Source organism: Abrus precatorius, unplaced genomic scaffold (genome assembly GCF_003935025.1).
Source record: "Abrus precatorius isolate BTA unplaced genomic scaffold, Abrus_2018 Scaffold7, whole genome shotgun sequence".
Classification (NCBI taxonomy): Eukaryota; Viridiplantae; Streptophyta; class Magnoliopsida; order Fabales; family Fabaceae; genus Abrus; species Abrus precatorius.
In genome coordinates, this window is record NW_020874417.1 from 9,011,183 (window position 1) to 9,022,152 (window position 10,970).

General features: G+C 26.7%; 1 protein-coding gene across 1 annotated transcript; it reads left to right on the forward strand.

Moving 5' to 3' along the window:
* The first annotated feature begins 6,544 nt into the window (after window positions 1–6,544).
* On the forward strand, window positions 6,545–10,289 carry LOC113871975 (probable calcium-binding protein CML49). Its single transcript, XM_027509084.1, has 5 exons — window positions 6,545–7,112; window positions 8,509–8,555; window positions 8,672–8,847; window positions 9,233–9,251; window positions 9,872–10,289. Exons 1-5 carry the CDS (start codon window positions 6,656–6,658, stop codon window positions 9,974–9,976), a joined length of 804 nt encoding a protein of 267 aa, XP_027364885.1. The 5' UTR covers window positions 6,545–6,655; the 3' UTR covers window positions 9,977–10,289.
* Window positions 10,290–10,970: the final 681 nt, after the last annotated feature.

A 10,970-nucleotide genomic window follows, 5' to 3' on the forward strand; every position in this document is an offset into this window, starting at 1 on the left:
TTGTTGTATGAGGAAATCGGTGTATCAGTGAGTGTTGAGTTGCGATACCGCGCTAACGAGCGGGCAGAGATAACGGCTTCTTAGGGTTATTCCAACAGAGAGGGCATGAGCGGAATTTTTATTTTTTTTAAAATATATATCTTGAACTAAATATTGGAGAAAATGACGAAAATAAATATAAAATCGATGTTTCCATTTACGTGGTGGGATATGATATTTGTTTGATGATAATTACAATGTCTTTCTATATTGTTATTTATTAACGGACGATTATATAATTAAAAATATTAATTTTATATTTTTTTTTTTGCTAAAAGTTATATTATTTATTTTTAAGTTGTATTTCGTATGAATTTTAATTAACTATTTTATACTAACGAGACATTAAAATTAAATTCTATTTTATATAATACGTATTTTATTATTTAATAATTAAAATATAAATTATTCTTATATATTAATGATTAAAATGTCTCAATATCATCTAAGTAAGATAAAAATAAGTTAGATTAGACCAGATTTACATAAATAAATTTAAATTATTTAATAATTTTAAAATTTAAATAACATACTTTTTATTAAGTCTATATTAATATTTTTTAAAAAGTTTAATTTAATTTGTCAATCTTTTTAACGACCTACTTAATAGATTATTATTAAGTTTCTTTATAAATTAACTATCAACCATATAAATAAGTATATTTTTATAAAAGTTATAAAGCCTCCATTTAAATAAGTCATAAAAAAGTTGTTTAACACCTTAAATATTTATAATAAAATATATATTTTTATTTATTACTTGCACACTATGTGTTTAATTTAAATAAGTAAATCACTAAACATACATCAAACATAAATACATATTAGCATTATGTGTACAAGACATAACAAACAACATTAATACAAATGAAGCAAACGATACACACTTTTTAGAAGATATGTAGTAAGAACATCTTTCAACTCTAACGAAATAAATTGAAGTTTCTAATTCAAGATTTTATTTATTTTAAAATTTAATTTATTTAATATAATACTATATTATAATTTTTATATAAAATTATTTAATATATTTTAAATTTTATAAATCTTAAATAAATTACTTTATCAAGTTTAATAAGCTTTTTTTTAAAGTTTAATCTTGACTTATTTAATTAATTAACTCTTTTAAAAAGTTTAAATTAATTTTATTAATTTGACAAACTTAGTTAGTTTAAGCTTTCAAAAGTTAAGTCGTAGACCTTTATCGAACGGCTTAATATAATTCAATTCTTATGCATGATTTAATATTGTTAGTAATACTTATATGAAGTTAATTAAAATATATTAAAACATATTTTTTACGATATTATTTGTAACAATATATTAAAATTAAATTTTTTTTTTGTTTTTGCTATTTAAAATTATGTTTATATATTACTAAACTCTTCTATTAAAATTAATTTTTTTTTAATTTTATTATTATTTTAAATAAACATAAATATAAATTTTAATATAAACAAATGAAAAAGTGATCAGAACTTTATAATATAGATTAAAGATATTAATAATTTAATAATTATAAAATAAAATAAATTAAAATTGTATCATATACATCCATAAATTGGAAGAGAACAAAAATAAAAGTTTAAAATGAAAAAAAAATCTAATTCATCTTATTAAATACCACTCTACTCTATTAATATTGGTCAATTCAAACAATTGATTTTTAGATGAAAAAGGCTTAAAAATAATTTTTACACAAAAAAATAATTTTCAAAATTATTCTTATTGTTAATGGATAATATAACACCATGAGTGCTAGCCCCTCTCATCTTGTCATTACTATTGTACTTAATGCATCAACAGCCACCACTATGAACCTAGAGCTAGCAAAACAACCTTCTATATATTTTTATCAAAAAATAAAAAAATTGAACCATGGAATAACGGAAAAAAAATTTTATACACTTTTAAAAGTATAAGACGTTACGTTGCATATTTTCAAATTTTAAGGTCTAAATTGTACATAATCAAAGATAAAATTAACTTTTCTCTAAATTTAACAATGAAATTATTTGGAATAAGTTGAAAACAACTTATAGGAGTCAAGTTGTTTTTCATAAGTTATTCATAAAAAAGAGAGAAAATAAGATCTCTTGAGTGTTGAAAGTTTTAACCTTTAATAGGTATAATTTCATATAACATAATAAAAAAATTTCATAGATTATGTGAATTGGAACTCAAACTAGTTGGATTCAAACTGAGTAACATTATAATTTAGTTGGAGCAAACCTAAATAAATTATTTATTAAAAAAATAAACACCTTATGAAACATAAAATGTGCTTTTGATTGTTTTTAGTTAAAAATTTCAAAGTTAAAAGACTAAATTGTAATTAATGAAAGGTTAAAGAAACTTTTCATGACTTGCAAAATTGGATGGACTAGGTAATAAGCATATAAAATTAGTGGTTAATCTTTTAGTTTAAAAATTTTGAAGTAAAAGGAATAAACAAGCTATTATGTTTACTTAAAGAAAGAATAATAATGGAAACAAAATTGTTATTTTAACATATCATTGTTTATCTAATCTGTAATATAGATGTGTTTCATAATTCCTATTCCTAAAAATACAAATGAAGCTCTTTCACATTATGTGTGGCATCAAGCAATGATGGATGAAATGCGTGTGCTTCAAAGCAACGACACTTAGGACATTATTTCTCTTCCTTTGAGAAATTCATTGTTAGTTACAAGTAGATTTATACTATCAAAGTTAACATTGATGGTTAAGTTGATCGCCTTAAAGCTAGTTTAGTAACCAAGAACTATACTCAAATCTTTTGTTTGAATTATAGCTACATCTTCTCTCTAGTGGCTAAAATAGTTTTGACTTGCTTATTTTTGTCCATGGTTGTCATACAATATTGGCCTCCATATCAACATAACATCAAGAATGTTTTTCTTCACCATGATCTCAATGAGAAAGTTTACATGGAGTAACCTCCTAGATTTGTTGCTTAAAAAGAGTTGTCAAAATTAGTTTATCGTCTATGAAAATGTTTGCATAGTCTTAAATAATCTTCAATGGCATGGCTTGGTAGATTAAGCCCAATTGTCCCAGAGTTTAAGATGTCTTTGAGTGAAGCTAATCATTCAATTTTTAATTAACATTCAGCCTTAGTATGTATTTATTTAATTGTTTATGTTAATAATATTATTAGTACTGCAATGATTACCATGTGTTCACTCTAAAATATATTTAACAAATGTACTGGTGATTGTAACAAGTAGTAAAATAGAATTGTTAGTTCTAAATATTGTTTGCAGGAATTGACATAATTAAAAACTATTTGAACTAATCAAATTTTATAGAGGTTTGAACATTGAGAACAAGAACATAAAAGTGTAGTAAAATGGAAGGAAATAGCAAATGTATTGAAAGATTTCAAAAGGAGGTTACTAATCAAATGAGGTTAAGGTTGATTTTACCTATTCTTCAATTGCAAAACTACTTGTGTTCTGAATTCATAAGTTACTTAATTGATTAATGATCAATTTCACTTAACTCAACGATCCTAATATCTAATCACCTTAATTGTAAATCAATCAAATATTGCATTAATAATAAGAAATTAATATACCATAGATAATTAATGTTTGTTCCTAAGATATCATATATCTTGACATTCAATCCAGATATGAAGTATTCACTCAACTTTCATTGATGTAAAATCTCTAAAATCAATTCAATTGAATAACTACTTCAGGAATTATATTAAAAAATAAATGAATATCCAATTCAATCAATAACCGAGAATTTATATTCACAATCAATTTACAATTTCTAAATTACTTCCATCAATCCCTAACAAAAGAAATTAGAACATCCTTCTAAATAAATGAGAGAAAGAAAGAATAGAAGAGAAGGTGCAAAAGATCTTGTTATTCAAGTGGCCTTAATGAACTCAAGAGGGAGATAAATTGAGTTTATAAACTTTTTTTTAGGTTTTACAATCTATTTTTTCCTACAATATTTAAAAATTTAACTCAAAAGCTTAACTTCATAGATGAAGATGCAAGAACAAAATAAAAATAAAATAAATTTGCAATAAATTTAAAGAGATAAGGGAAAAGAGATTGCAAACTTAATTTATACTAGTTTGGTCACCCAATTTTCTCAAGCAACCCGCTTAAGAGTTCCACTGTTTCTTTTAATCTTTACAATCGAAGAGCCATCTTACATCTTGAGATCCCTCATCCTTATGTTTAAGTCTCTCAAGATTCAAGAGATAGCTCACTCACTACGTACCAAGACTTCATATTATACAAATAAATTTATTGATGGATTTTAAATTATTACAGACGGATTTTAGTGTTACAAACAGATTTATAAACTGATAAAATCTTGTAATTTTGACATTGATAACTTATACAAATGGATTTTTAATTTTATTTGTAATTTACAGATAATTTTTTTTATATAAATTTATAGATGAATTTTTTGTCTTTAATAAATTAATTTATAACAATTATTTCGTTCACAGTTCTTATACCACTCTATCAAAGGCATATTCTTCTACCACTTTTCTCATATCACTCATCACTTCTCATTCTTAAACACTCTATTTTTCTCACACTTCAACACTTCTTCTCTTTCAGTTCTAACATCATTGTCCCTCCACAACTCCATCTTTCTTTATTTTGATACAGTGACTCTCTCTTATTGTTACTAAGTCCACTACAAATTTCAACCTCCTCTTGAAGACATTAAAAATTGGCACCTTCTTGTGTGATTTGTTTGTAAGAAATAATTTATAACAAATAAGTTTTTATTCTACACCAAAAATAGAAATTTTTTTTATTAAAAGTTATATTATAATACTAGAAACATAATGACGCAATTTGTTTCTAAAATAGAGGCTCAAACCTCTGGCAATGCACATGGAAGCGAAGATGCTAGAGAGATGAGAGAGAGAAAAATAGATAAATAAAGAAGAAGAAGGAAGAGACACATTTTTTATTCTATTATTTATATTAATCGGTCTATAAATGCATTGATTATAACTCCATTCATGAAATATTGTGTTTCATCAATGCAATTATATACATATTTTACGGTCTGTAATTTGCGCCTAATATTTCACATCTTAATTTCAAATTTCAAATAAAAAAATCAATTGTACAAATAGAACAAAATTAGTTTGTAAAATTACAAATAAATTTTTTTATCTGTGTATATCTTTCTATAATATAAAAAGAATAATATTTATTTTTATTTATAGACAGATTTTATTAATATAATTTTTTTTATTTTTTGTTTATAAATTTGTCTGTATTATAGACAAAAAAAATATTATAAAATCTATCTGTACTTCACATATTCTTAGTAGTGATTCTTATTTTTACAAAGGATATCTCATTATTTTCACATCTTTGATAACATAGTAAAGATGATTATTCTGTGGATATAACAAATAATACAACTTAAAATTCTACAAAATTTTGTTAAAATCAAACAAATTTGGCCAAATTTTAAACAAGATAATTAAAGAATAAGAATGATTATTAAATTGATCTTTATATAATACGTATTTTTCTTATTTTTAAAAGTGTTAAAGAATATTATATATATAAAATAATTTGTATCATTAGAGATTAATCTAAAATTATACGTCTCTTCAAAACACGTTCTTTTACATATTCTACTGTTTGTAACGAACAATTATAATAAATACATGTAATATGTATTTTATATTTTTGTCATTATACTTTTTTATTATATACTCATAATAAAAATCACATACATAATAATGTATAGTATTTATTTTTAATATTATTATCTTTATTATTAATTTTTTACCTGACATTATTTTATTTTTTATTATGCGTCTATATTTTTTACTCTAGATAAGTAGTATTATAACTTATAATATTTGAGTTTAATGCTAAAGTTTCATATATTTGCGTTTTAATCTTTTTTGTGATTTTATATAATATTTATTTTTATTTTTAATTAATTTAATTGATTGATTAATAGAATTTGTGAAAATCATATTTTAATTAATTAAATTATAAATAATTATAAGAATATATGTGAAAAATTAAATATTCAACAGGTAGGAGGATCAAAATCATTATTTAATAAAACACGAGTATATTTTCAAAACTTAGAGTATAGGAACGAGTAATATAATACTTTATCGAAATTCTACTCAATACTATTTAAAGGTTAATAAAATAAATGTAATAAAGTAAGAAAATAAGAATTTAGAAAATAATTCAGGTGATTGTTTTAGTAAGAGACTTATATTATATCATAGGTTCATATATAGATATGGGTTAATGTACTTCAAAGAAATATATTTAAAAGTTTTAAAAAAATAAATTAACCTCAATTTTTAAAAATAAATTTAAACATTTAAAAAGTTAAAAATTTTAAATAAATACATTCAATAGGTAAAATTATAATAAATACTTTTCTTTTAAACAAAATATGATTATTATGTCTTAGCAAAACAAAAGTTTAATATTATTGGGGTACTGTTAGGTGTATCTGTGCAGAATTGGCATTTGTCAGACCACGCCAAAACCACCGATGTATAAATACCCACCTCATATCTCTCGTTATCATAGTTACTCGTTTCTCTTACTCTAACACAAATTCTCATCTGATCATGTCTGGCTACCCCCACCAGCCACCTGGCTACGGCTACGGCTACGGCGCGCCACCGCCGTCTCAATCGTACGGCGGGCCACCGCCATCTCAATCGTACGGCGGGCCACCGCCGGCCCAGCCCTACTCCGCCTACGGCCAGCCCTCCGCTCCCTACGCCGCACCCTACAACAAACCTCCGAAGGACGAATCCCACTCCCACGGAGGCTCCAGTGGCGGTTACCCACCGCCGGTATCGGGGTATGGCAGCCCCTTCGCGTCGCTTGTGCCGTCGGCCTTCCCTCCCGGCACGGACCCTAACGTGATCGCGTGCTTCCAGATGGCTGATCAAGACGGAAGCGGATTCATCGATGACAAGGAGATGCAGAGAGCACTTTCTTCCTATAACCAAAGCTTCAGCTTGAGAACGGTTCATCTTCTCATGTATCACTTCACCAACACCAACGTCAAAAAGATAGGTACACTCTCTCTCTCTCTCTCTCATGAGAATCATTCTTCCTTCGCGTTGAATTCGAAGTTGCGAATTGGGAAGGTTAGGTTTTCTCTAAATTGCGCCGGAGGACAAGGTTTGCCGGCGCACGGTGCTAAATTACGCCGGCGCGTCGTTTTGTGTTTCTGTTTTTATTTTGGTTTACCTGACACTGACAAAGCGACAAAGGAAACACGTGTCGTTTGCTTTTAATGTAAATGCGGTAACGTGGTAGCGACTCGTTCATAGGAACGTAACTCATTTTTGCGCGTTTGCGTTTTTCGATGTTGTGGGGACTCATTTGCGAGTTTAATTTCGGTTTTGACTTTTTAGGGGCGCCTTCTTGGTAGCACGAAGGATCCATTACATGCGGTGCTTTTGTTACTTCCACGTCGTTTCGTGTTGTCGGTGTTTGGTTAAATTTATTGACAAAAGCGTGTCTTTAGACACTATAAATAAATATTTTTTGTTAATTAGTTTTATAATTGACATTTGGATTTTGTTAAAAGTTGATGTTAAAGCATTTATAAATAAAAAAATTTTATGAAAAAATATACTGTTATTGTATTAAAGTTATAAAAATATAATAAATATTTCTTTTTTTAATAAAATTTTATAATTATTAATTGTTTGAGACATTTTTAGTGTAATAACTTCAACTTTTAACTTTTAAGACCCGTTTATTACATTTTATTTTATATTATTTTTAATGTAATAAATATTTTTAGTTAGAATTTGTCTTTCTAAATGTTTTACTTCTGTTCTAACGGATTGGATCTAATAATTTCGAGTTTGATAAGTTAATTAAGATGTAGGAAAAGTATAAAAGAGTTAAAGTTAAAAAAATGGTTATTATAAGATTAGAAGTGGCGCGTGGGAAAGAATTTAGGCTTGAAGTCATGACAAGAGACTAAAGTTATTAGTTGGTCTAAGTTGTTGAGCTATATTAGGGGACGATTCTGTTCAAAATTTTGGCTAGTTTGAGTGTCCTAAAGCAGTGTTATTATTATTATTTTTTAATCTGGGTCTCACTTGTTAACTTTGATTTTGTGAATTTTGAATGTTGATTGTAAAGAGTTGTTTTGGAAAAATTTACCCCGTTTCTTGAATAAATTATGTAAAACAGAAGTCGGTGAAAATGTATTCTGAAACACTAGCCTAACCTAATTGGGATTGCGGTTCAAACCTAATCAATTGTTTGAGATTGTAGCAGGTAAAGTGTTGAACCGGTAACAACTGATTGATGATGCCATCTATGCTATAATTATATTAAAATATTCATGATGTAATTTGAAAATTTGTATCAAAATTTGTATATTTAATGAAGGTTCAAGCTGAAAGGGATTACTCACTGTTTGAATTTTTGACTACGTAATGCATTGCAGGACCCAAGGAATTCACAACCCTATTTTACAGTCTTCAGAACTGGAGGGTATTTCCTTCTATTCTTTTATTCATTGATTTTGGGTTAATCTTGATTTTTAATTTGACAAATTATACTGTTTTATTGGAACCGTGCTTCTAACTTAGTGATAAATATTATTGCAGTCAATTTTTGAGAGATTTGATAAGGATAGGAGTGGAAAAATCGATTCGACTGAGTTGCGAGATGCTCTGTTGAGTTTGGGTTATGCTGTTTCTCCTGTGGTATTGGATTTGCTCGTCTCCAAGTTTGACAAAACCGGTGGAAAAAGCAGGGCCATAGAATATGACAATTTTATCGAGTATGACTTTGCAATAATTCTTTATCTTTTTATTGGAGAAAAAATATTTTATATTGTGAAAAAGGATTCTCCACTGGGTGTCTTTGTAAAAAATATTTAACATTATCAGTGTATTTAAATTAATTAAAAAAAAACTTCACAATGTTTTATTTTACTATAACTAGAATAGGAGAAGAAAAGTGTCCTTTTAATGATTTTTTTAAAATAGATATTTTTACATATTGTACTTTGAAGTGAGTTTACGTTTTCAGATTTAAAATTGGAGAAACTTTCAATAAAATTGAAAATTTCTCTTTGTACCAGCATTATGTTTAGGTGTTGATATTGTCTTTTTAAGTGTAAAGTGGATATATAAAGTGATTTGTTTCCATGTTTGCTAATGCAGGTGTTGTCTTACTGTTAAGGTGAGCTACTAAATGACTCTGATTTATTATTTTATCAGTTTCAGCAATTAAGAATTTAAGATTATATCTTACAATTCTTATCTGTAGAATGGATTTATAAATTGATTTCTTCCCAATTGTAGTGATAGGGCATGGGTAGCACAGCATCAGACACTGCTTATAGAACTGCATGCCTATTTACAGGACTATGTATAACCTTTTAAAAGTTTGCTAGTAGTGGATAGTTCCCACGCTATCATGTTCTGCATAACGATATTTCTAGATAGTGGATTCTGTTAGACTAGTAAATGCACATGTTCCTATTCGTGAATTTATTGTGTTATTTAGGTGATTCATGAAACATAATCAACCTGGTTCTATTTCTTACTATGAATTAACCGTTGGTTTTATACAGTAGGTTTTTATTGAAAATTATAAAATAAGACAAGGTCTAGTGCATTATGATTACATTAAATGCTACAATTTTCAATAAAATTATATTTATTAATCTTCTATTATGTGTCTTTGATACACATCAAAAGTTCTGCCTCTTAATGAAACAGTCTATATTAAAATGAAGCTGATGCATTTTCTATTTTTCCTTTTGGGAATATCTCACTTTTTAATTGTGTGTATTGCAGGGACTAACCGACAAATTCAAGGAGAAGGATACTGGGTATACTGGCTCTGCTACCTTTACCTATGAATCGTTTATGCTGACTGTTTTGCCATTCCTAATAGCTTAGGGAAAATAATGGCGTATGGTCTCAGTTGACTTTGTAAATGGCCAGGCCTGTATTTGGTTTGAAAGTGTGGCCGAATTTCTATTTCCAGTCTTTAATTTGCCAGTGTTCCCTGTTGTTCTAGTTTGCAAATAAGCGAATCCTAAAATACTGTATTTCCAGCTAGTTGAGAATTTTCTTTGGCTGCTGTATGATAATGAAGCCTTGAAAATGAGATTCAGTGGTATTGGTGATCCATCTCGGTATTAGAATTTTCAAGTATTTGTCTTTTCCTAAACCCAAAAGAATGAAGAATACACGACATAATTAAACTTTCTTAATTTTAATTTTAAATCTTTTAAATTGATTGTATATATTTTTATAGTTTTAAGCAATATGTTAACATAAATTGAGTTTATTTTAAGCAATTAAAATTAAAATAATAAAGAAATTATTTATTACATAAAAAACATGAATATGTAATGAATATTTTTTAAGAAAAATATTTTATTTTTATATATTTAAAATCAGTTTTAAGAATTTGTTTCCTTTTAAGTGAGTTATTAATCGGTCTAAGTTTAATAATAATATTGATAAATACAAAAATAAAATAAAATTATAAACATATAAAGTACCAGAATTTGGAATTATTCAATCTAGAAATCATTAGACTATTAGTTATTGTGACATGCATGTTTCGATCGACTATTAGTTATTGTAAGGCACCCTCTAAGTTCAAAATCCCTATAAAAATGCCAACCTCCATCATCTCCAACACAAAAACGACGAGTCAGCCAAAAACCATATTGATAACATCTAGTCCTGAATAAAAAATTTGATTTTGAAAGTTAATCCATAATCAATGTAAAACTGGTTTTAAGGAATTAGATTATTATTTAACTGGTTTTCTATTTCAATATATGTTTTTTATTGGATTGGTTTTCAGATTCATTTGGATTCAGATTTGTAATCTATAACTAACTTGGATCGATTAAATTAATTTTTTTTTCCTATTGCT

Bases quoted from the DNA above. Each gene is read 5' to 3' on its own strand.
- LOC113871975 (XM_027509084.1), top strand. From the start codon at position 6,656: ATGTCTGGCTACCCCCACCAGCCACCTGGCTACGGCTACGGCTACGGC. The intron at 7,113-8,508 runs GTACACTCTCTC...AATGCATTGCAG, and splicing joins CACCAACGTCAAAAAGATAG to GACCCAAGGAATTCACAACC. The intron at 8,556-8,671 runs GTATTTCCTTCT...ATATTATTGCAG, and splicing joins ACAGTCTTCAGAACTGGAGG to TCAATTTTTGAGAGATTTGA.